Source organism: Molossus molossus, unplaced genomic scaffold (genome assembly GCF_014108415.1).
Source record: "Molossus molossus isolate mMolMol1 unplaced genomic scaffold, mMolMol1.p scaffold_m16_p_23, whole genome shotgun sequence".
NCBI lineage: Eukaryota > Metazoa > Chordata > Mammalia > Chiroptera > Molossidae > Molossus > Molossus molossus.
This window is the reverse complement of record NW_023425359.1, coordinates 11,139,213-11,166,900: the sequence shown is the minus strand read 5'-3', so window position 1 is coordinate 11,166,900 and position 27,688 is coordinate 11,139,213. Positions and strand designations below refer to the sequence as shown.

At 35.8% G+C, this 27,688-nt stretch overlaps 1 protein-coding gene across 2 annotated transcripts in view; it reads left to right on the top strand.

Moving 5' to 3' along the window:
- The window catches only part of AKT3 (AKT serine/threonine kinase 3), a 216,822-nt gene that overhangs the window by 5,238 nt on the left and 183,896 nt on the right, over positions 1-27,688 (top strand). For both annotated transcript variants that reach the window (XM_036277568.1, XM_036277572.1), the window contains exon 2: positions 5,703-5,859. In XM_036277568.1, coding sequence (XP_036133461.1) covers positions 5,814-5,859 — 46 coding nt within the window. In that variant the 5' untranslated portion in view covers positions 5,703-5,813. The remainder of the gene's footprint in view (positions 1-5,702; positions 5,860-27,688) is intronic.

The window sequence follows — 27,688 nt, the reverse complement described above, 5'->3', positions numbered from 1 at the left end:
CTATGCTTGTTCAGGTATTTTCCCATAATGTAAAACTCAGTGAAGATATTTACAGAAAGACTGTTAAGAATATCCACAAAGTGTATTATTGTACTCTGAAGAGAGGAAAGGTATTCGAAATATATAATTTGTGTGGCTCACTTCCTTATATATTATGTTTTTAACAAGATTATTATGATATTACTCTTGAAAGGGACAGACTAGCTTTTAGAGTTATTTGAGGTGCAGAGCAAGTTGCCTTGAATTTCCCTTCCACTTCAGTATTTTTCTTTTCCCTCAAATCCTTTTAAAAGTTTTATATAGCCTTATGCACTTAGGGCATATATGACTTTCACCTATTTCTTATACATAAGTGTATGCTATAAAATTACATTATGGTTACCCGTGACCACCATTTGTATTTCAAAGAGCAACATTCTGTTGTCTTTATTAATGCAGTTTGACTAGCATATCTAAAGTATATTAAAAAATTGTGGTGCAGAGCAGTTATAGTCTACATAATATTAATTATAGCCAGGCTTATAGTTTAGAGAAAGTTGCATTATAGATTGTATTGAGGCTTATAACAGAAATTAACGTAGGAAATTATTAACCTATGAATTTTGTTCTTATCGGTAAAAAAAAAAACGAGAATTGCTGAGATGTCTTTTAACTTTGTCACCCTACTTTTAGTCTTCTAATTTCATTTGTGATGCCACAGTTATATAGGGGTTGGCAAATTAGGGTTACAATTGTGAGTACATGGAACAGTTTATTCTTTTTTTTTTAAATTCTCACCTGAGGATATTTTTACATTTATCTTCAGACAGAAGGGGGGGGGTGGACAGAGAGAGAGAGAGATCAATGTGAGAAAGACACGTCGATTGGTTGCCACCCTCAAGACCCCAACTGTGGCCCGAGGCGAACTGCAGCCGAGGTACATGCCCTTGGCCGGAATCGAACCCGAGACTCTTTGGTCTGCAGACCAACGCTCTAACCGCTGAGCCGAACTGGCCAGGGCATCTTCTTGTATTGTTATTTGTTTTTTATTGTCTTTTCCCATACAAACAACTGTAAGCCTACTTTTGCCGGCCCACCTGTATTACATTTCTAATTCATTTTAAAACATGCTTCACTGGACTTCTGAAGAATAATTTGATACGGAAAAAAAAATGTTCAGAACTATTCTCAACTGTTGTACGTATTTTTGAGAGTTCATACAATGTTGCTGGGTAGAAAGCATACCAACCTAATAGAAGACCTAGATTGTATGTAGTCACTCTTGTTTCCTGCCATTAACTTGTTCTGATAACTGTGGGGAAATAATGTCATTATTGGTTGGTCACAGTTGTCCCAGGTTCAAAATTGTAGATGCAATAGTTACTACATATATTTGTTTTTAGAGTCAAATGAGGGAATACATGTAATACCACATTTATAGCAAATTATGAAAGGTTTAGAAAAGAATTTTAAATATTTTGTTTTGCTTGCCTCCCTGTATACTTAATATAGTCCTTGTCACAGAGTAGGCAATAAAGACATATTTATTAACTGAATAAATATATGTGTATTAGGTTTTCTTGAGTGAATGCCATTTTTACAAGATGTTTATAGAGGTTTAACTTTTGCTTAAAATTGAATGGTTGGTTGTCATAAGTAAACATATATCTTTAAAAGATTCTTATAAGTATCATTAATAAAATATGTCGTTCTTTCTCTTTTTTCCTCCCATAATAGATAATTTTGGGTAGTGTTGATGCTTGATTTGTTTGGGAATTGAAACTTGAGCATCTCAACAAAATAATGTCAAAATTGTTGAGAACAAAAGGATAATTTTAATGTGTGATAGTCCTTATAATTAATGGACGTCTATAGGAAATGTACTTCAATGAATAGGGAAGAATATTTATTATAATTTTAATTATTTATATGTAGGTGCTTACATAATGTTCAAGTTCAGGTTTGGTTTTACGATGGCTTAATACCATTCTTTCTATTGACTTAGAATATTAGTTTGCTTAGTCTGTTCTTTACTAAGGCTGAATCTTCATTCCTTGTTTTATCTACTGATTTATTCCATGTTTGTTGAGCATCTATTATGTGTCAGGCACTGTCAACTTGTTTTAGTAATAATAATGCTATTGAATGAGGTAAAAGATGTGAAAATGTTTTTAAATTGTAAAATGACATTCAGATGCAATTATTATTATCATCAAATTCTCAAATAGTCCTGAACAAAAGTACTTTTATTGTAATTACTTTGTGTAAATTCTAAATTGAATCTGCCAAGAATTTTGTGTGAAATTTTTTATAAGAATGGGAAAAATTAGATTACCCAACAATGAAATGTTTAATGAAATAGGCTTAAAAGATTAATAGTTAATAGCATTGTTTTTATACACAAAGAACATTTATTTCTAACGTATTGATCATAATTCTAGAGTAGTATACCTTTGAATGTCTTTTAAGTTATGTTCAAAGAATGTGTCATTTTAGTCAGTAAAGACTCAGGAGCAATTTTTAAAGCTGAAAATTAGGATTATGGGTAGAATCTGTTAACATTTTAAGATACAAATGCATAAATGCGTGGGATTCATTGACTATCATGAAGATTATAAATTTCGTCCTATTGATTTAACATTTTAATCTAAATATATATAAGCACTGATGAATACTTTTAAAATCTAAAATACTAGATTTTGAAACAGTTTCTTTATAAAATAAAATTCATTGACTTTGGGTTGATCTTGATATTTCATTGTATTGCTTTATAGCGAAGAGGCAGTAATGGTGGAAAGAGCATGTGCCCGGTTCTCTGTCTTGGTTCTCTCATAAAGTAGCTCTGTGACCTGGGGCAAGTCACTTCCTCTGTTTTGACTCTTTCCTCAACTGTAAACTGAAGGTCTCTTCCAGCTTTAAGATTCTTAAAATGAAATGTCCACTTTAAAAAATAAAATCAATTTGACAATACTTTTGTTTTCCTAGTGTTTTTTTTTTTTATAAAGGTATGGTAATACAAATTATTTAAATAGGAAAGTACACATTTTAGATATGTTTATTGGATATGTATTAGTTTTTGGTTATTACTAAGTGTTGATCCTCAATCTCTTCCATTTCTAATCCCAAGATTATTAAGATATGAATTTCTTTTTACCCAGATTATATAATTTTATAGTCAGAAACCAAGAATTGCTGTAATAGATATGAGGCCCCTTGCCGAGTTCTACCAAAGAGAAGGTCTGCCGGGCACCTCCTCTAAAGACATCATTGTGTACTAGAGTTCCCAATGTTTCACTTCCGTATAATTATTTATATGAAGACGTGACCCTTTTAATTATCTAGCTCTATGTGCATTATGTAGCCAGTTGACCATGTAGAGTTCTTTAGGAAGTTTCATAAATCAAATTAAAATGATCTTTGGATTCTTTACTGAAGGGTTTTTTAGTTTGTTGCCTGTTTTTAATGGTGAAATGGGTCTTGTCTTGAATTATGTGACCACATCCTGTGGCACTTCCCAAAGTGCGTTCCTCTGGATCTCAATACATGTTACTACAGGGGAAAAAAGCCCCATGTATGCAAATAAACTTAGGAGTTGTTGAGATATTTAATAATAATGATTCAAGACAAAGACATTTGTCTTCAAGACAAAGACATTTGACCAAAGAATTTTTCTTTATTCATCTCTTTTTCCAGAATTTCTTTTAATATTCTGTCAAACGCATTTTGGGAAAATATACTCAGATCCTAATATCCCTTTTGACCCTTTAGGGCAGGAGACCCTGCCGACTTTGAGAACAGGCTCGGCCCTCCCCTGTGGGTCCTGCTGGCATGGCACACGATGGGGTGGTCTTCTGTTCGGCCACACAAACTTCGACGGTTCCTCTTGATTCCTGGCCGCTAAATGATTAGACTATGCACTGAATTTGCATTGGGAAAAGAACTGTAATTCAGTTTAGTACCAGCTAAGGAGTCTAACCTTTACTTGCTGCTAAGCCCTATTTATCAAAATCCAATTTGAGATAACGGTATATTATATAGCCCAATCTATCAATTTTTCTGGTTATCTAAAATTTACGCCTGTGTTCCTGGACCACGTTTTGGTCCCTTTCTGTGGAAATGCTTTCCCTCAATTTTATCCTGGTTATTTCCCTCTTTAGGTTGAGAGGGACAATAAGAAATTGCCCTGTAAAACTCTGCTATTTATGTGTGAGGATAATTTTGAGGACTTAATTTGTTACACTAAGATGTCTTGTAAAGACCCATGGGAAAAATTTCAGATTTGTGTCGCAGGAAGAATGATATATTTCTTCTGAGCAACTTCTTTTTTTTCCTTTTTAAAAATACTATGGCTACTGTAAATATTGAAACCTATAGTGTTTCCTTGTTTGCATTGCTTCCTGAAAGCACATGCTCAATTCGTGACCCATCTTTCACAAATATATAGACTTTTACTTTAGCTTCTTTTTATCTTTATTTAAGGCAGTGATCTTCAACCATTTGCATCTCATGGCACATATAAACTACTTACTAAAAGTCTGCAACACACCAAAACATGTTTTTTGCTGATCTGACCAAAAAAAATAGGTATAATTTAGATTCATTCACACTGGACAGCTATTGTTGTGTTGGCTGTTGTCCTTTTTTTAATTTGACAGTGTAAGAGAAAAGAGGTCAGTGCCCCTGACTAAATAGTCAGGTTATTACATGTTTGTTTTTTTTAATTAAACTAATTGCGGTGACATTAGTTAATAAAATTATATAGGTTTCAGGCATACAATTCTATAATACATCATCTGTAGAAAGTATTGGTATTGCATGTTTTAAAAATTTTTGTGGCACACCAGTTGAAAATCACTGATTTAAGGTAACATAGATTTGGAGTTACGAGGGCAGGCTGTGGAGTCAGACATCCTGGCTCACATCTTGGCTCCATCATTTTGTATTCAAATCGGACAAGCTGCTTAATCTCTACGAACCTCAGTTTCCCCATCTGCGCAATGGAGTTAATAGTACCCTCATGAGTTTGTTGTGAATCTATAATTACCTGTGAATAATAGATTTAAGCACCTGTACAAGTTTTTGACACATCTTGAATACTCCATACTTATTTACATTTTCATATCCCCTTGTTTCACTGGTCTACTTTAAAAAATAATTGATTTTATATTATTTGTAATATTTTACTTAGTGTAATCAACCTAACATATTTCTTGGAACATACATAAATGTTGGTTGGTTCTTAAGCATGCATAAGTGTTGGTTTCTTAGCATATGGTATTTTACATAAAATACAGCAATTAAAAACATTCACAATTGCTTTCCCATAACTAATTTAAATTTACAGAGATTTTGAAACTAGACAAAGATGCAGATTTACTCTTAGCCCACTTAACATTCATTCTCTTCCCTTTCACCTCAAATACACAGCACCAAACACATTTTCTTTATTATTTGTGTAGGTGTGACAGTGGTTTTCTTAAGACATTTTTTATTGCAACCTCTTAGGTTAAAGTTTCACTATCATTTGAAATCTGTCACAAGACCAGGGAAGTGCCTTCATTATACAACGATTTAATAAATAAGTTCCCCAGTTCGAAGAGCTAGACTTTTATGTGAGGTCAGGCCAGTTGAAGACATTTACAAAGAATTAGTTGTTTGTTATTGCTGTGTGAGTTGCAAGAATGGAAAAAAAAAGAAATTCTTTCTTCAATACTTCCTTCCAGGCTGAGTCATCACTAGAGAGTGGGAAGGGCAGCAGCGGCAGAGAATCCAAACCCCAAAGCTGATATCACAAAGTACCATTTCTCCAAGTTGGGGGCTAGAGGGGAGCCATCATGAGCGATGTTACCATTGTGAAAGAAGGTTGGGTTCAGAAGAGGGGTAAGTGTTCCACAAAACCAAAATAATATGGTTGGTAAGTGTGCTACCACTGAGTGGTGTCCTGGAAGTTGACAGTTTTTCTGATGCTGTTAACAAAGTAAACTGGGACGTACTATGTCATGTAAGAGAGAAGTGACATTTAACATATGTGTTAGGAATTTGCCTATTATTTAGGGTTTTCTTTGTAATTCCTGATTTTGATCATTTGTAATCAAGCCTGGCTTTCTGGTATGTTGTGTGCACGTATATTACAGAAAATTTGTGTTGTATTTTTCTGTATTGTCTACAGACTCTACAATCCAGAGAGAGATCTTTAGAATGATTTAATATCTAAAAAAGTGTCTCACTTGTATGCATTTCAAGACATGTAAACGTAAATAAAATTATTCAACTACATTAAGTTATTTTGAGTGGTGGTAGGGGAAGGGCTTGAAGTAGTAAAGGGGGAGGGTTCACCCACAAACTCATGGATTCCACAGTCTCGTAAGTAGGTAAGTAAAGTCCTGACGTAAAAGACCAAATGAGGAAAGGGTTTGTGTGTGTGTGTGTGTTTATGTTTAATTTTATATTATTATTCATGATGTACTTTTAGTATTTCTTGTTCACTCCCACTTTAGATAATTTAAATGCATTATTACACTTCTGTAATATTAAAGGAAGAACTCTTCAACGTAAAACTTGTTTTATTCTCTATGGGATCACCTGATAATGTGGTAAATGTGTTTATTGGAAATCTAGAGTGTAGACTAGTTGCCAGGCAACTGTTGTTTATCCACATGGCTAAATTGAGTGGGATGAGAGCCATTTCATTGTCAGGACTTTTAAGTGACTGCATATCTATTTTCTGATTAAAAGTTGCCTCTTAAATAGTGATTTTAGTATTCTTTTAAGGTCTGTGGTTCATACCTATGCTGAAAAGCTGTTGACAATAATGAACTGTGATTATGTATTAAGCTTTTAAACATCAGCCTTATTGAGTATTTACATACAATAAAATTCACCAATTTTAAGTGTACACTTTGATGAATTTTGCCAAGTTTTTAAAGTACTGTAACAAACACTGTAATCAGGACATAAAACACTTCTATCAACCGAAAAAGTTCTTGCATTGCCCTGGTAACCACAAATCTGCTATTACTATAGTTTTGCTTTTCTAGAATTTCATATAAGTAGACTTGTATAGTATGCAGTCCTTTGTTTCTGTGTTTACCCGTTGATGGGCATTTGGGTAGTTTCTAGTTTGGGGTATTATGAATAAAGCTGCTGTGACCCTGTGCATGCATGTCTCTGTGCAATGTGGCTTCATTTATCTTGGGCAAGAACCTAGGAATGAGATTGCTGGGTCATATATGGTAAGTGTATGTTTACCTTGATAAAAACTATCTGTGTTAAGTTTAATTTCTTTATGTTATTCTCATATTAGAAATTTGGAAAGCATTTTCAATTTCAGTGCTGTATGAAGGAAGGTATTTTTAAATAAGATAATGGATAGGGATGTGTTTTGAAAATTTTAACATAAATGTAAGATGTTGCTATCACCACATTCTATCAAGGGTTTAGGGTGGTTGTTGAGTCTGTTTAATTAACTGTCTCCTCTGAAATAACTTTATAGAGGTAGGTATATAGTCCATAGGATATAGAAAAAGGAAATAATTTCTCAGTGTTTTTCCTGCACTGGTTAGGGAAAGAGGATTCTAGTGATTTTTGTGTGCATGTGCGCATGCACGTTAATATCAGGAAGTAATAGTCTTATAAGCATAAGAATTTGAATAATACACAAAGGTATAAAATGAAAAGTAAAAATCTTTCTACCTCTTAAAATTAGTTTCTTTTCTCATAGGTAACCATTTTAGACCTTTTCTATTTTCAATTCTTCTGCTTATTATCCCAATTTTATATATAATGAGCTAAACTTTATTTTTGACTGATCTTAAGTAATCTAGTATATCCCCATTGTGAAAAATGAACAGTTTCACTTTTAATACTTACTTTCTTCATTTTTTCTTTTTCTTTTTGGCCTTTATGATTAAACTTCTAGCTCTTGCATCATTAATTCTATAAATTATTTAGACATCAACTGGCCACTTTATAGTTAAGAGGAATTAGTACCCTCACAGGCTTTCCCTTGAACTCCTCCCCTTTCTTCTCCAATTTATGTCCGCTGTAACATTTATATCATCAGGCTATAATAGTTACACTTGTTGATTCCAAAAAGCAGTAATCAATATTATGCTGTGTAAATAATAACTGTAAACAAAGTGGTGTGATGAGTGTGATGGGATCCGTAGAGGACAAAGGGATTTCTTACACGCTGCCAGTACTCAAGGTCATGTCATGCTTTAGTTTGGCTTCGAGTTGGGGCTCTAACTGTTTTTCCTGGATTTTCTAATTGCCACATTTCTCCCCTATTGGTAGAAGAGTGTAAGCCTTTATAATGCCACTTGATTCTTCAACTTGAAATCATACTACTTGTTGAGTTCTGATATGAATTGCCTTTTTATCTGGGTATGGTTATCAGCTAATATAATGCTATTTAATTGCATTCTTGGACAAGTTCTATGTTCTCTTAGATGTCTTTTCTCTTTTAGTTTTGGATTTACTTTTCAGGTTTCTAGAGTACTTCCTGAAGTAATTTTTTCAGAAAGAGTGTGTGTGGGTGCTTATCAACACAGTGTTTGAAAATATCCTTTTAGTTTTCTCACCTGGTACATACCTTGGCTGGGTATAGAATTCAGGTTTAAGATAATTTTTCTTCAGAGTTTTGAAGGTTGTGTTCCATTACTTTTGTTGTTGTTATTGTTAATCCTTACCCAAGCATATTTTCTTCATTGATTTTTAGAGATAATGGAAGGGAGGGGGGGAATGGGGAGAGAAGAGTAATGATGTGAGAGACATGCCCATTGGTTGCCTCCTGCACGTCCCCAGCCGGAGTGGGGATTGAACCTGCAACTCAGGTATGTGCCCATGACTGGGAATCAAACCCGAGACCCTTTGGTGTCTTCTAACCACTGAACACACCAGCCAGGGCTCCATTACTTTTTAATAACCAGTTTTACTGATAAGAGGTTTGGCATTAATGTGAATTTTTTTGTAGGTAACCTGTTTTTGTTCTCTGGAAGCTTTTTGTGTTGGTGCCTCTTTATCCTTGGGATTCTTTAATTTAAGGAGGATGAGTTATAGTCCTTGTTAACTCATTCTGTAAAGTATTTGATGGACCATTTGAAAATGCTCTTCTGTATCTTTCTTCAGTTCTGGAAAACCCTCTTTATTTCTTTTATTATTTCTTCCCTCCTATATTCTCTGTATTCTTTTATGTTTTTTTGTTTTTTTTTTAATTTATCCCAGAGCTTCTTTATCAATGTAGTGTTTTAAAATTTTTCTTTCATTTTTCCGTGTCTTTGTTTTTTTCTCGTTGTTCTGGGAGATTTCCTTGACTTTTTATTCTAGCCCTTCATTGAATTTTTTATTTCAGCTATTATTTTATATTCCCAGGACTTCTTTATAGGTTATGGCCACCTGCTCTTATTTTACTCATATAATATAATCTTATTCTTAGAACACTAAACAGATTTTATTTTTAAGTTTATTCTTCACTTTGAATAATTCCTTCAATGTGTTTTTTGTTTGTTTGTGTTTTTTTTTTATGGTGGTGGTAGTTTTCTTTAGGTATCTCATGATCCCTGTTTGGGTATATTTATGGATGAAAGACGGCAGCATCCTCTATTTTTACAACTTCTGTATTTTTTCTATACTTATAACAAGTTAGATTCACTGAAAGAAGATTTGTGATGGTAGTGTTTAACTTTACTCTGGAAAGCATTAGATGAAATATTAGGAGAAACAACATTGGGCATTTTTTTTTTCATCATTCTTAATTTATTCTTTTAGAGATTTCAATATTATCTTAATTTTGTTTTAGTCAAGCAAATGTAACTATATAATCTGTTGGTGTTTGGCTGTATCCCGGTTCAAAGGATTTCTTCTAAAAGGATACTATCATTTGCTGCGTATTTACCCTGGGCAGGTTGTGATCATACGCAACCTTCATTGTACTCTCTTAAGAACAGATAGGATAGTATCTGCCTTCTTTGCCTCACCCTGTGGTTTCAAGCATTGCGAGACAATGTGTGTTGAGGGGTGTTTTAAAACTATTAATAACGGGTATTTATATTTAAAAGGTTATAATATAGCCCTTACTTTCCAGGAAAAGGAAAAAGAGACTTAAATATAATTACTGATATTGTGTAGCATAAATGCTTTCCTTACTCTGTTATCAGTGGCACATGGGGAAGTCTTTCTCTCTATTTTTCTGGAGCAATTACAAAATGGTGAGTATTAATTGAGATGACAGATTAACATAATATTGTTGATGCTAAAAATGACAGTAAAAGAAATATAATGTAGCAAACATGGAATAAAGTCTGCAATTTTGTTTTTGGTTAAAAAAGATTTTTATTGATTTTTTTTTTAGACAGAGAGGACAGGAGAGAGAGATAGAAACATTGAGGTGAGAGAGAAGCATCAATCGACTGCCTCCTGCACGCCCCCTATGGGGGATTGATTGAGCCTGCAACCTGGGCACGTGCCCTGACCAGGAATCAAACCGGGCCCTCTCAGTCCATGGGACGATGCTCGATGCACTGAGCCACACCAGTGGGGCAAGTCTGCAGTTTTCTCCTTGGTGGTCCTAGCAGAGCACCTCGCAGTTTGGCTGCCCATTGGCGTAGGAGCCATCTGCATATGTATTAAATGCTTGTTAAATTATCTCCTAAGACTAGCCTATAAAGTGTACTCCAGGTGACTCATTATCTCTAAACTAGATGTCCAATTTGCTTTCTTATTTTGTTCCATTATAGCTAGTGGCAATATTTGCTGTTAAGAAACTGCATTAATCAAGTTCAGCCAGCTTAAAATGTCTAAGTTAAGAATTAAGTAGATTGTAACAGTATTGATCAAGGGCTTATTGTAATCTACAAAATTTTGTTTGCTTAATTGTATTGTTTCTTATAAACCTAAATGTGTAGTCTCTTATAAATGTGAACAGCCAGTTCCTTGATAACAAATTAAAATCTGTAATGTATTTCTGGACAACTCATAATCTTACTGTTTTGAAATTGGTACAAATTGAAAGATAGTTTTATCATTACAAACATTTTGATTGATGAAAATGGTGTGTGCTTGTGTTAATTTCTTACACTTTTTCTTGTATTAATATCTAACAGATTGAATTTTCATGTTATATTCTGTGTATGTAACCAGTTTGTGCTTTCAAGGAACCTTTCCCTTAGTTTGCCTTGTATTTGTGGTTTCCAGTTCAGGGTTACCTGTAAACTGTCCTTCAAATTATAGTTGTCTTATATTCTATGAAATGGTGTGTTTAGATAAACTACAAAATTAGTATTTGGTCATTCCAAGCTCAAACTTTGTAAGTTCGTGAGTTTTCTTACAAAATAGCTTAATCCCACTATGCAAAATATATTTAGTAACAAAGATTTTTAAGCTGTGTTATGTTTTAATAAGTGATTGTAGTGATACAGCCAGTTATAAGTTGTTATAGAAAACAAAATGCACAATTTTGGGGGTATGCATTCAAGTCCAAAGACCTTTCCTTCTCCTTTACTTTGTATGTACTTGTATACCGTTTGTTCTTGTTTTAGTCATGAAGTGACTTTTGAAACAAATTATGAAGTGATTAAGGAAAAAGAAAATGACCATATGATTTCCTGTTTACTACTCAGCAGCGAGCATTTTCCATAGAGAGTCAAGAGTGTGGTAGTGACTACACAACCACATGATACATTAGAGAAGCTTACTTCGACTATTAATGTATCAGTGGAGAACAAACAAGGAACAATGAAATATATTGGTGATGGCATTAAAACTCTGAGATTTAATGTATTTACAATGTGAAATTTGTTTTTCATATAGTTTCAATTTAATTTGTTTTGAAAATGTTAATCAAGTAAACCAAATGAAGAGAACCATCAAATGATAAGCTTTCATATGCATTCTAGAATTACAGAATTGTAAAGTTGCTGTTACACACACACACACACACACACACCTTCCCAATCAACAGTTGAGTTTTGTTTTGACTTTATATCCTGCAGCCTTGCTTAATTCTTATTAATGTTCTTCACTTTTAACATGTTCTGTGTAGATGGTCAGGTCATCTGCAAAGAACCTCAGTTCTTATGCTCCTTCCTTCTTAATCCTTATGCCTTGGTTAAGTTTTCTGATTTTACTTCACTGGCTAGGACCTCTAGTTCAATACTGAGTAAAATTGTGAGAGTAGACATTTGTGCTTTATTTTTCATCTTATTTGGGAAGCATTTACTTCACCACTAGGTATCATATTAGCTGTAGGTTTTCCATTGCTGTCCTTTAGTGGGTTGAGAAAAGTTCTTTTTCTAGTTTGCTGAGATTTTTTATCATGAGTAGGTATTCAGTTTTTAAAAAAAAAAAAATTTGCTGCATCTATTGAAATGACTATTTGACTTTTTTTCATTCTGTTAATATGTTAATGTGGTGTATTACTTTCACTGCTGGTATAAATCCCATTTTATCATGATGTATTACCTTTAATATATTACCAGTTTTGATTTACTAATATTTTGTTAAGGTTCCTTTTTTTGCATTTACCAGAATATTGATCTATAATTTTCATTTCAGGTTTTGGTATAATGGTTATTCTAGACTCATAAAATAGACTATATTAGGAAGTATTCCCTCCTTACTTTTTGAAGGAATTTTTATGAGATGGGTTTTATTTCTTCCTTATATGTTTGATAAAATGCATCAGTGAAACCATCTGGGTTGGAGAATTTTGATGATTGATTCAATTTCTTTAATAGATACAGGGCTATTCAGATTTTTTGTTTCATCTTGGCTCACTTTGGGTAAATTGTGTTTTTAAGGAATTTGTCCATTTTATCACAGGTTTGTTTGTTTTTTTTTCTTTTTTTTTGGTACACGCCCCTAGTGGGAACCGAACCCGGTACTCTCTGGTCCACAGGCCGACGCTCCAACCGCTGAGCCAAACCGGCCAAGGCTTATCACAACTTTTGATTTATTTAGCCATAAAGTTGTTCTTAATATCTGCAGGATCTATAATGATAATCCTCTTATTACATTCTAAAATTGGTAGATTATAATCTCTCTTTTTCTTTGATCGGTTTTGCAGGTGTTCATACATTTAATTAATCTTTTCAAAGAGCCAAATTTTTGCTTTATTTTCTTTGTCCTTTGTTTTCTATTTTATTGCTTTTGCTCTTAGTTATTTTAATTTGCTTGTCTTTCTGGCTTCTTAAGGTAAATATTAAATCATTGATTTTAAACCTTTATTTTTAAGAAATACAAACATTTAAAGCTTCGGATTTATCTTCACTGCTTAACTGTGTCCCACAAGTGTTGATAATATTGTATTTTTATTGTTATTTAGTAAATGTTTTCTAACTTTCCTTATGATTTCTTTGAACCTTGGGTTGTTTGTTTGTTTGTTTATTGAATGCTCACCCGAAGATATTTTCCATTGATTTTTTAGATAGAGTGGAAGGGAGGGAGGGAGGAAGGGGAAGGTGGGGGGGGGGAGACATCAATGTGAGAGACACTTCGATTGGTTGCCTCCCACACAACCTGGGCTGGGGCAGGAGATTGAACCTGCAACCCAGGTATGTGCCCTTGACCAGGAATTGAACCCGAGACCCTTTGATCCTTGAGACCAGCGCTCTAACTGCTGAGCCAAACTGGCCAGGGTGAACCTTGGCTTGTTTAGAAGAGTATTGTATACTTTCAAAATATAAAGGGTTTTTTAGGTATCTTAGTGTCATTAATTTCTATTTTACATTTGATTGTAATTGCAGAAGACACTCTGAAATTATTTTGTGATATTTTTTAATGGTCTACATATGGTCTGCCTTGATTTCCTGCTGTTGTGGGTGTAGTGTTTTATGTTTGTGATTAAGATGGTTGAGAGGGAGTCAGCGCTTCCATATCTTCACAGGTTTTTCTTTCTTTCTTTAATTCTACCAGTTCCTGAGAGGGATAAGGCCTCCAACCATGATTGTGATTTTTTTCTTACTGTTGTGATAATCATGCACCTACCACTATATTTTCTTCTATGTATGTTCTTGCTTATGCCAATTTTTCTGCTTGGCATATTTTTTTCCTTTGTCTTTGTCAGTGAAAATCTTGTATGTTCTTCAAGGTCAATTTTTAATGTCATCTCAACATTTATTTTTAAATCAGATTCTCAAAGCTAGAATGATATTTCTCTTGTCTAGAATATAACCTCACTTTTTAAAATTTGTTTGTTGATCCTCACCCAAGGATATTTTTTCCACTGATTTTAGAGCGAGTGGAAGGGGTGGGGTGGGGGGGAAACATCGATGTGAGAGAGACACATCAATTGGTTGTCTCCCCCGACCAGGGCCAGGATCGAACCTGCAACCCAGGTACATGCCCTTGACCATCAGTTGAACCCGGGACCTATTGTTGCTTGGGCTGATGCTCTGACCACTGAGAACCACATCCAGGGTTATAACTTCACTGTCATGCCCTTGATTCCTTGTGGTTTTATATTGACTAATTATCAAATAGATCCATTATTTCTGCTTCTCTGTTGTAAACTCCCTGAGGGCAGGAACTGTGTGTAATACAAATGTATTTCTTTCTCATATGGGGTCTACCAGTACCTTGAATATAGTATGCTTTTAATTAATCTTTGATCAATGAATGAGGAGGAGAAAAAACATTCTAGAAGTTCAAATAGCAGTATATCACAGATTTCAGGGCAAGGAACTAGAATTGGGACAGCTGAGGCAAGACAGGAGCACAGACCACCTCACAGTTGTGAAAGCAGCCTGTGCCTGTGATAGGCTGAGCACTATAAACATAGTTTTCCATGTCCTGGGTCTTCAGATATTTCAAGATCGCTATGATGTGTTCCCTAAAATCATCTTTTTAAGCGAAACGTTCTCTTTCTTTTTTTTTTTTTTTTTAATCCTCACCCAAGGACATTTTTGCATTTATCTTCAGATAGAACAGGAGGGAGAGAGGGGGGAAGAGAGAGAGAAACATCAATGTGCGAGAAACACATCGACTGGTCACCACCCACATGACCCAACCAGGCCGGGGACAAACTGCAACTAAGGTACATGTCCTTAGCGGGAACTGACCCCAGGACTCTCCAGGGGCGGATGCTCTAACCGCTGAGCCAAACAGGCCAGGGCTCAAAAGAACTTTTCAATGTTTTGTTTATACAGGTCTTTTACAAATACCAGTTTGTTGTCCAGATGCTGCCAATTGACATTTTTATCACTAGTTTGTAAAAGTTTCTGATTTCTTTTACCACAGCCGTCCCTGGGTGTTACTCTTTTTAGTTTTTGACATTATATTGCTGTTCTATTTTACGTATCTTTGTGACTGAGGTTTAACTTTGTATTAATACTTTTAAGTCATTTTATAAATCAAATGAATTCCTTGCTTTTGTCTTTACTCAATTTTTATATATGAGGCCTATGTCTTTTGTCAGGTTTATAAATTTTTTTATGTTACTTATTTGTAAGAGCCTTTTGTATATTTCTAGTACCATTATTTTATTCTTTTTTTCATTGTTGCAAATATTTCTCCTGGTTTGAATATACCTTTTAACTTTATGGTATGTATGTTTTGTCATGTAAAAGCTTTAAACTGTTATGCATTTCAACACGTTAAGCTTTTTCCTTCTACGGAGGCCATTGAGGTCAGACTTAGAAACCCTTGCCCTGTTTTCTTTGAGTATCATTAGGATTTAAAACTTTTTGTGTTACCTAAGTGATAGATGAATTGCTTTTGTAAGAGATTCAAGCGGCAAATAGAGTATGATATGATTCCTTCACTCCCACTCGTCTTCTCAGAAATAACCTGTCAGGTGCGACGTGCCAGTGTAAAGTCAAAATTGTCCTTAAGTGTGAGAACCAACAGATACTTGCTCAACTTGAAGTAGTATTTGCCCCTTGCTATGAGATTGGGATTCAAGAGCTCAGGCAGACCACAGGAGGAGGGATAATGAAAGAAATGATACTTTCCACTTTGTTCTGTATAAACATTTGGATATTTTGTCCTGTCTCACTTTACATAAATGGCATTAGAAACACTTTACAGTATTCTTAGAGATCTGTGTGCCATTGCAGTGTGGTAACCCAGACAAGAAAAACGACTGGTTTCTGTCACTTGTTGTAGTGAATCTATTCTTCCCATCCATGGCTTTTCTCGTATTTAAATACCATCAGTTTTGTCCAGTAGTTAAGAGAATGGGACTTAACTCCAAGTGTTAACTTTGCCATTTATTAGTGACTGCGGACAAAATACTTAATCTTAATATGCCTTAAATTTCTCATCTGTAAAATGGAGATGATAATATCTATTTTATATGGTTGTAAGACTTAATGATCAGAATGTTTGATTAGCTCTTATCACAGTGCATGAGACATATTAAATAGTTAATAAATAATAGCTGCCATTATTTAATAATGTTATAGACTATTGCTAAATTTGACATTAAGTTGACTACTATTTAATATTTAGGCTTGTCCATTGTTTTCTTCTGTAAAAATAATAAAGATACTTGCCCTTTTTAGTTGCTTCTTCTTAATGCCCTTCTGATACGTGACATTTAGAGGTTACTGATGCTCGCTGGAGCTCAGCAGTCAGTCACTGTCTCCTCGGCGCCTGGGGCCTCAGCATGCGCACCGAGATGGTGCTCTCTGGAGAGGACCAGTGTGAATAATCGTCTCCCTGTCCTGTGGCCTGGCCTGAACCTTGTGCTTCATCTTTCGTAACTTAGAAATCCATGTTTGTCTGTAACCACTTATTTCAGTTTATGGTAGGATTTCCAAGCTCTCTATTAGCTGTTTTCTGCATTTGTTCTTCGTTATGATACTTCTCCCATCTTCAACACTCTTCCTTAAATTAATGGAGTTAGTGCTAAAGCAACAAGTACACAATTTTTGTGTGTTTGTCACTCAGGATTGGGTAAGACCAAATGACAGTCACATTTAATATTGTGGTTGAACTTTATGACTAAAAATGTTTGCCATAATACTAATTTCTTTTCAAAAAAGAAAGAAAGAAAAGAACACTAATTTCCTTATCTTGCACAGTTGAAAGCTAAGGCATTCTATCTAAAAATCATGGGTCAAGAAATAGAGGCTTCGGTGTATTTTTTTTAACATTATAATTTCAACCACTAGAAAAACTAAAAACGAAAGTAATAGTAATAAAAATTGGGAAGAAGGATGAAGGGGAACTCAATTTCTCACCTTCATAGTGAGAAGTCATTTGATGTGGTTACAGATGATATATTAAGAAACAGAAATCATAATGTTGAATGTATTAAAAGGAGTTATTTCTGAGAAGTGGAATGGAGTGTGTGTGTGTGTGTGTGTGCGCGCGCACGCATGGTATTGGTGGAAAAGACACTTATTTTTAAGTCTTATATTCTTTCATGTTACTGAATTATTACTTTCTGCATATATTAATTAATAATAATAAGCTATATTCTGCACAATCCCAATTTATAGAAAAGCATAGTTTTATATATACTAAAATATTAAAAGTGATTATCTCTGAGTAATGAGTTTTTTTCATTATATATATATATTTTTTTTTCTTAAGTGAATACAGTACTTTTATAATCAGAAAAATATTATTAAGGGAAAATATCTGGGACCTCTTGGATATAATTCATCACTTATTTGGCATTAGTTTGACTTTTTTATTTATACAAGTACTATGACTTTTTTTTTAAATGAAAGGAATTGTACACCATATTCTCTACATGTTTGTGAATGTATTAGTAAGGCAGGCATTCTGCTAAAAATAACAGAAAATCCAGCCAACATCAACAAAACAGAGATCAGTTTATTTTTTTCACTTAAGAAGGGGCAAGGTGGGCAGTGGCTGGTTACTTAGGAGATAGGGAGAAAGCACGAAGATCCCAGCTCTCTCCGCTTCCTCCTTCCCCTTTCCCTTGCTGGCTTTTCATTCTCACCCTTGTTGCTTCATGGTTCAAAATGGCTGTACTGACAAGCTTTACATTGCTGTGTAAGGCACACAGATGGGAGCTGGCCAGTGTCAGCCACACTGCCCCCTTTATTAGGAAAGCAACAGCTTGCTCAGAAGCTCACTATCAGACTTCCTTTTATGTCCTGTTGTGTAGAACTGGGTTTGTGTCCCTGTCGTGAGAAAGCGAGGATCTGGCTTTCAGTCTTTGTAGGGGGAGGAGCAGGGGGGAATTGGGAACTGATATCGTGTTAGTCAACAGTGTCTGCCACAAAACATTTTGATATCTATAATTATAATATTTGTACTTCAGCCTCCAATCAGATATCCAGAAGAGACAGCAGCGTTTCTGGAGGTCAGACTGAAAATCGGGCACACAAGGGTTCTCTCAAATTCAGCCCTGTGGAGGTTTTTCTAAAATGCAGCCAATGTGTCCAGTCACAGGAGCCCTAAGCTTGTACTCCTCCTTAGAAAAGGATAGTTTAGTATTTGAGAGAGAGTGAATTAGGAGGTATTTTTATAAAATGACTACCAATTTGACTTTATTCTCCTTGCAGACTCCAGATTTCAGTTTCTAGCCTGTGATCTGAGGATTGTGAGTTTGTAGTGTATCAGTTATGCAAAGGTTTTAATTTTAATTTTTGTTTTTAAATCAGAATATGCGAAACGTGCAGACACAGGTTTTATAGTTGATTCCAACTACACCAACCCAAATGATACTGGGTTAGCTAAAGATACTCAAATTATGTTGCTCAGAATATAGGTCTTATGTTTATTTGATTTTTCATCCACATATTTTAATGGGTATAACCACTTTTTTTTATGCCTCTGTCACTGACTTCCTTAAAATGACTTTTTAAATTGCAGATTTGTATAGTTGTCATTGTGATATTAATGGGTTTCAGCATTAAAATGGTACTGAATAAAATATATTGTTATCTAGTTAGATTTGCTTACAAAACTTTAGGTCTTAAGAGTTAATTTTTTTTCAGAGATATTTACTTAGCCCCAAGCCTTTTTTTTTTTATGTCTAGAAGTTGTTATCTATCACATGGTGCTTTTGAGGAGTGAAAAATTGTCCATGTAAAGTAAATGAGCATATTCATTTCTAGTGCTTGGATTAAAACTAATTTAATTACAGAAAAATAAGTGCTATAGATTAGGGAGGATATGAGATGAAGAAACAGGTCACCTGCTGTCATGGAGTCTACAGTTTCGTGGGGGTGAACACTATTTAAGATGAGTTAATCTCCTCATCTGTAAAATGGAGATGATAGTTTTACCTTCCTCCTGAGGGTTATTGTAAGGATTGAATTAAATCAGTGAAAGACTTAGAATTATGCCAGGCGCTTTATGAATGTTAGCTGCCATTACTATTAGTATTGAAAAATAGAGACTAGTACAAAGTGCTTTGGGAGTACAGACTAGGCAGGGTTGGCATCCTGGAAAAGTTAGGAGAGTGACAAAATTTGTACTTGCTCTCAATTCCACATCATAGTTTTCTTGTTCATCTTTGCCACTCTAATGCCTAGTGCATAGTAAGTCCTTAAAAAGTGATGAATGGCCCTGGCCGGTTTGGCTCAGCGGTTAGAGCGTCCGCCTGCGGTCCGGAGAGACCCGGGTTCCGTTCCCGTAAGGGCACGTACCTCAGTTGCAGTTTGTCTCCGGCCCTGGTTGGTCGTGCGGGTGGCAGCCACTCGATGTGTCCCTTTCACATCGATGTTTCCCTCTCTCGCTCTCCCTCTCTCTCCCTCCTACTCTATCTGTACAAAAAATGGAAAAATGTCCTCGGATGAGGATTAAAAAAAAAAAGTGATACATGAATCAGCCAGAGAATGAGATACACTTATGCAAGTGGAGTTTTCGTAAAACATCTTAAAGTAGATAGCAGTTAAATGGGAAGATTATAATATTTATTGTCCAATCTTCCATGCCTGAGTTACTGCTAGCATAAAATTTAGAATGTTTTTTAAGTAAGTAAAGAATAGAAGATAATTTAATAAATTGAAAAGCTATTACTTTCAGTGAGGCTTTTAAAACAAACTGGGTTTTCAGATAGTTAATATTTCTAACAAGGATGTGGGATGCAAGTATTTTATATTTCAGACTGTGAGCTGAAAAGATTTTGAGGCATCATTGAAAGCCCGAAGAGCCTTAAATAGGCTGTTAGTAGGAATTTCATGGCCTTTGAGAAGCTGTGGGTGAGAGCTTAAAGTGAGAAAAATGTTATTGAAAGATTGAGGAAGGAATCTTTGTTCTGTAGTGGCAGAAAGGTTAGCAACTCTGTCATCTGCAATAACATGGGAAGTATGAAAATGTACACAGTGCACTAGCTGATCTAGCTAAGGAGATTTCTAAGCAGAATGTTGAAGATACTTCTGGTTCCTTGTTGCTGGTCATAGATGAAATGTAACAGGAGAGAGATCAACTAAAGGAAGTACTGTTAAACAAAAAGGAGCAAGAACTGTGCAGTTTGAAAATCCTAGCCTCTTCATATGACCAGTGTTGCTAAAAATAAGAAATAGATTTTGGGAAAGATGAAATCCAGGACATTCTCAGGGAAACATGGCCTACAGATGAAGCTTTAAAATCCTTGATGACCTCAGAAAGGTCCCCTCGAAGAACATCTAGAGAGTTGTTTCTCAGCGGTCTCAGCCAAGCTTCAAGAAATACAAGGACCTAGCTTGGAGGGTTTCATGATTGTGGCCTTATCTCAAAATGGAGTGAACCATAATAAGATTCACAGGCCACACACAGAGTTCACTCGCTTGCTTGCTTTCCCCCTCCCCCTCCCCCTCCCCCTCCCCCTCTCCCTCTCCCTCTCCTCTTTTAAAGAAGATTGAATCGGCAACACTTTCAGCTTGGACTGAAAGGGACAGAGGCAGTACAAATGAGACGTGGTCTTTGGGTCCTTGAACCTCAGGCCAGAAGCATGTTAAAAAGACTCCAAACCTTCAAACATGAGCTACTGTCGTGACTCAGAAAACAGAACCAAAAACCTGGAAAGAAGCAGCAGCCTTGAATTCTAATGGGCAGTTGCCTAGACTGTCCTGGATTTCAGAATTGCTATGGGCCAGTGCCTGCCGTCTGCCCCCTGCTGCTCCCCTTTGAGCAGCAGTGCTGTAGTGGTTTCCCCAGGCCTTGCACATGGCTGGTCTTGAGTTCCTGACCCACAGAAACTGGGAGATCATAAAGGTTTATTGTTATTTTATAGCACTGAGTTTTATGGTAATGTTATGCAGGGAAACGTAACTAGTGCGGTAACAGTTACGTTTAAATTGGCTGAGAAGCCCTGGCCGGTTTGGCTCAGCGGTTAGAGCGTCGGCCTGCGGTCCGGAGAGACCCGGGTTCGGTTCCCGCTAAGGGCATGTACCTCGGTTGCAGTTTGTCCCCGGCCCTGGTTGGTCGTGCGGGTGGCAGTCACTCGATGTGTCCCTTCACATCGATGTTTCTCTCTCTCTCTCCCTTCCTCTCTCTCCCTCCCACTCTATCTGTACAAAAAAAAAAAAAAAAAGGAAAAATATCCTTGGGTGAGGATAAAAAAAATAATAATAAATAAATAAATTGGCTGAGAAGATGGCAGGCAGTGGGGGTGGGGGAGAGCATTAACCCGGGAAAAGTAAGACCTCTGGTTTCCAAGGTCTTGAACTGTTAGAATCATGGCATGACTGTGTATCACTGGAAAAAGATGTGAACTGAAGAATATTCATAAATGTATATTCAATTAAACTTTGGAGAAAGGAGTTATCTGACCAGTAATTACTGCTTAGAACTACAGTTTTATGTGTAAAATGGGGAAAAACTTTCTCTACTTGTTAATTTAATTATTTAGACTTGTTCCTTAGTAAATGAAGTTATATTTACTTAGCACATACTGTCAGAGGTTAACTGACTTATTTTTTAAAAGTATTTAAAATAAATAAATGTTAGATATGGTAGGGTTCTATACTCAGCTCTTATCAATTAACTTATTTTAAAAGTGAATGGAAAGAAGAGGAAATTACTTCAACTCCTTTCTATTGTTAAATATACAGAAAAACTAAAAGTAAACAGTGTCGAGCACACGAACATCCTTACAATGTTTTGTCACATTTGCTCTCTGTATACTTTCCCTGCAGCTTTATTCGATACACTTAACAACTAAAGATTGTATGGATTTAAGGTGTGCAACATATATTGATATACGTATACATTATGATGGATTACCACAGGCAAGCTAATGAACATATCCATTAATTCCCAGCTACAGTTTTACTTTTATTCATGTATTTTTGGTTGAACCATTTGAAAGGCAGTTATAGATTTTGCTCTGCCCCTACATTCTTTTAGCCTAAATATCCAAGATAAGGTATTCATAACTATAATGCCATTCATTCAACTATATTAATACATTCAATAATACACCTAATATGGAAGTCCAAAATTTTTTTTTATAACTTTAAAAAAATCCAGGATGCATACAGTATATTTTTTACATTTCTAGCCCATTTTATTCTGAAATAATAAATATCTGACATGTTATTGCTTTTTATCATATTGATTCCAATTTTTTTTAGGATTTTATGTGTCCCACATTCTGGATTTGTTAATTTTTTTTTCCCATTATTAAATTCAGGTTGAACCTTTTTGGGTGAGAACACTGCATAGATGATTTGTACTTGATCAATAAGGGGATTTTTGGATCTCTTCACCAAAAAGATGTAATTTTCCCACTTATAAATCTGTGGGGTCAGCTTCCCAGCAGCCTTTCCTGTTGGTTTTAAACTTCCATTGATGAGACTTGCCTGAATCGATTTTTACCTTGTGGGTTTTAGGGACATTGCTTTTTAATGGCCACATGTAAGAGATTCATATTTACAAGGACAGGTGTCCTTCCAACACGGAAAGAAGCCCCTGTTGTTTTTCTTTTTAAAAATCAGTATGTATTTGAACTGTGGATTTGAAGATATGTATTGTCTGAATTCCATGTATGTTTATTTTTCTTAACGAATAATTTTGAAAAACTCTGATTTAATTTTAAACAAAAAGATAAAAATCATTAAATCAAAGTTAATAACACACCTGTCAGATAAATTTTAGAATTCCCAAAAGGGAGGCTCATTGACAGTCATGCAGTGTATATTGAACACCTGCTGAAGTATAAGGAATCACACCAAATATAATGGACTTAACATTAAAAACTGTAACCCTCAAGTACTTATCTAGTTGAGAAGATAAGACACACGTGACAAATTGAGGAATATTTACAGCAGGAAACCGTAAGTGCCAAATGACTGGTTAGTCAGTAAATGCTTTTAGTGTTCAGAAAGCTGTCATGTTGGACGTGTGCAAAGCAGTGTTAAGTATATGAAGTGTCTTAAGGTGTCACTAACATTCTGAACCTTGGTCTTTCAAGCATACTTTCCAATAAATATCAAGTGTCTACCACATTACAGCAACCAAGGAAACAGAAAAGAATAAAACATATTCATTGTCTTTAAAACATGGTTATTGAGTGAAATGACAAACCCAGGAATGTGTACTAGATAAAATCATGCAAGTGCTATAATAAAGTTACCAACTTAGTGCCATGGCTGTTGGGAGAGAAAACTAGGAATTGATGTTGCCTGGCAGATGGGAGTACGACAGGAAATGCCTCACAGGAAGTGGCATTTGAATCTGGTAGGAAGGTTTTAGACGGAGAATAGTGTAGCCCATAGAAGATGGGCCAAGTGGCCAGATGTGTGACTGTGTGTGCCATGTTTTAGAGAGGCTAGTGCTGCCATTTAAATTAGGAGTGGTCTTGATTTGGTAAGTGGGTGATAGAAATGGTTATTCACCCTCATGTACGTGTACATTGTTTTTAATATACAGGATAATAACATTGTTTTAATTTTAATGTTAGGTACAATTTTTCAGAAAAAGTCTATGGAAAGATGAGCCGTGGACTGAAGAATGAACCTGAGAAACACTTACTTTGCTAATAATTGGGAAATGTGAGGAAAAGGAGACCTTTGGGGAAATACACCAGGAGCTCTTTATTAGGAAGGAAGAGAGCTAAAATAGTAATGTCATTGGAACCGATGGACAAGAGATGTTACAAGAGGATAGTTAACATACAACAGAGTGTATAAAGGAAATGGAAACTAAGAAAAGGCCACTGGATTTGACAACAGAAGAATGTGGCGAATTCAGCTTAGTGATTTGGGGGCAGGGCAGTGGGAGCCTTATTTCTGGGGAACAAGGAGAGAATGATGCTGAAGTGTCACATTTAAACCATTTGAAAAATTTGATGGTGAAACGTAGGCTCCTCACAGTTGGTCAAGTGAAGATTTCTTTTAGTTAGAGAAAACCTTGAGTGTACAGGCAGGGATATATATAGAACATGGTAGTGGGGCAAGAGACACTACAGTCGGCAGAGGAAGACCCATTGATGGAACGAGGTTGGGAGGAGATGAGAACCTAGGAGAAGGCTTAGTCTTGGAAAGGAGGAGAGGCAAACTTCCGGCTAGTCCGGCGCGAAGGAACCGAGCATGAAAGAAGGGGCAGAGAGAGGAGGGACCTCCGCATGATGGCCATTGTGCTCTCTGAATTTGGAAAGAGAAAATCAGTTTGGCTTGAGACTTCCTCTTCTATTTATGTATCTTAGGAGCATGAATGGAGGAAGTCCCCACCCACCCAGCTTGATCTGTAGCTGGAGGGGGCATGGCAGAAGGCTAAAGGGTAAGGGAGTAAACCTGTGTCTTATTTACTCTCAGAGAAATTTTAATATAAAGAAAATATTGAACACCAAATACTCAAATATTTTAAAATGCAATTGTTGTTAATACATAAAGATTTATAATTATTTAGGAGTACTAAATATATTACTGGGTTTAATTTTAAATGTTTAGTTAGTATATAAATTTAAGCTACCTTTTATGTAAAGTTATTGATCTAATTTTAAAATTTAAACACTTTGAAGCATTATATATATATATATAAATATTTTATATATTCCCATATAAATATTTTTTACTGAGAGCTTTTCTCTGTGAGGATAATTGGTCAGGGCTCTTGAAATTTAAGCAGCAAGAACCCAACACAAGCTTAAGCAATGAAGGAAAAGTTAAAACAAAAGTAGGGATGGATTTCTCACATTATATAAATGAAGAATCCAAGATGGACTGATGTCAAGTATCCGCGCTCCTTCATTCTGCTGTTTCCGTGATGTTCTCGTGGTCACTCAGCGTCTGCTCTGAAGCAAGCTTGTGGTTGCTGGCAGCCTCGGTACATCATGACTCACTGTCCCATAGGAAGGTAGTCTCTTTCCCACCAGCCGTATAGTAAATACCAGAGTAGATTCTGTTTGTGTTGTGTTCACATCCCTAGCGATCACTGTAGCCAGGGCTAGAGCCTCCTCGTGTAGTCTAGGGTCCGGGTTGTATGATCATTTCTTAAAGGAGGTCACGGTGATCGTGATAAGGTTGCGGGGGTTGGCTCTGCAATTTTGGCACATTTCCTTTCAGTCTAATGTATGTGTGTATGTATTTGCTATGACAACCCAGAAAATCTAACGAAAGCCTTAAGAGAGAATCAGCCTTTGATTGCTTATATATGAGTCTTAGCAGCTTTTTTATTTTATGATTTCATCAAGATATTTCTTTTTTATAAGTGAATGTGTTTTTTGTGCTACATGTCACAATATATTTTGCCTTCACAAAAATGGAGCAGCTGTACCTGGGTCGATTTCAGTAGCAGGAAAAACAAATAGAAACCACCACCACCACCACCACACTCTCTCTCTCTCTCTCTCTCTCTCTCTCTCTCTCTCTCTCTCTCCCTCTCTCTCTCTCTCTCTCTCTCTCTCTCTCTCTCTCTCTCTCTCACACACACACACACACACACACACACACACACTGGGTGTCTTGTTGGGATTATGAAAGCAGCGTGATGGAAGAGAAAGTGTAGCTGGCATTGGAGTCAAACAGATCTGAACTTTTAAGATTGTTGGGAGGATTCAGGGTGTGTATGTGGAGTACTTACTGTAGTGCTAAACTCCTGATAGGTACTTGAGAAGTGTTAGCTATTATAATTCTACTTGATGATAAGCATTGATCCTTTGTAATGCTGAAGATAACTGGATGTGAATCTAGCAAAAGTTCTGGGTTGTTTTTGGTTTGTTGGTTTTTTTGGTTAATCCTCACCCAAGGATATTTTTATTAATATTTAGATAGAGTGGAAGGGAGGGGGAGAGAGAGAGAAACATCAATGTGAGAGAGAGACATCTATTGGTTGCCTCCTGCATGACCCCAACTGGGGACGAGGAATTGAACCCACAAACCTTCGGTCTGCAGGCTGACCCTTTAACCACTGAGCCAAACCGGCCAGGGCTGTTTATTTGTTTGATTGTTTGTTTAATAGTTTATTAATTTTTTTAGAGAGGGCGGAAGGGAGAAGAGAGAAACACTGATGTGAAAGCGGCTGCCTCCTGCATGCCTTCTACTGGGGACTGAGCCCACAGCCCAGGCAGGTGCCCCCCCAGGAGTCAAACCAGCAACCTCTCCATGCATGGGTCCACACCCAGCCAACTGATCCACCTGGCCAGGGTGTGGGTTTTGTTTAATCTTAACTCTTTTAGTAACCAACTGTATGTAACCAAGATATAAAACTGTTTGACATCACTGGGCCTGTAAAATAGGTGGACTAGAGATCTTGTCTAGCTCAAAATTTCTATTTTAATAGTATGATTTGGGTTACAGGAAAATATAAAAAAATGAATTGTATACTGTAAAGAAAATTAATGATCTTAGTTTTGGAGTTAGACAGATTTGGGGTTGAATTCCAACTCTTTTGCTCACCAGCTGTGTGAACTTGGACAATTGCTAAACCTTGTCTCTTCATGTAAAGAATGGCAATAATAATAATGATAATGATAATAATGCCTCCTAGCAAGCTTAAGGATTTATATTCATAAAATTTTACTTTAATTAATATCTATAAAGTCCCTTCTAGCTTCAAAATTTGATATTTGGAATTATTTTTGTTACATGATATTTATTTCTTCCACCATTTATTTTCTGATACATTCTAGCTGGAAGAGTACTCTCAGCTACAAATGCACAGTTGTAAATGCAGTCACGTGGTGTAGAGTCATGAGGACCTTGTCATGACAGGATTTGAGCACTTAATGGTTGCTGCCTTGATAGTAGTTAGCTTACTAGTGGATTATGTTGGAATATACCTGATAAAAGGTTAATTATGGCAGCAAAAAGGTGTACAGACTTACAAAAAAGGAAATGCCCACCAGGCATTTGGAAATGAACTGTGGACTTGGGATCTGCTAAGACTCCCACAATCAAGCCAGATCTCACTTAAGGTTATTGTGAAGATCAAAGGAAATAAAGTATTTCAGTCTTTTAGCATAGTATTTTCCACATGCATACACTACTATTGTTACTTTTATCTTCTAGGAGTATTTTTTCCCTCATGACCACCAAACTACATTTAATTAAGAGCCAATCCGATGGAAAATAACAGTGCAGCTTTTATCCAAGGATTCCACTGGAACCTTATATATAAAAATAAAATCCCCCCAAAACAACAAAAGGCTCACAAAAATTGAAGTTCAATCAAATTTCTAAACTAGAATTTCATTTTCTTTGTGCTCTTGTTTTAGTTCCTGAAACCATTTTCATGAGAATGCTTTTTAGTATTCATTCATTCATTCATTCATTCGTTCATTCATTCATTCATTCGTTCATTCGTTCAGCAAATACTTACTTAGTACTCATTATGGGCTACGTCCTGAGAAAAAGAGGAGTGAACA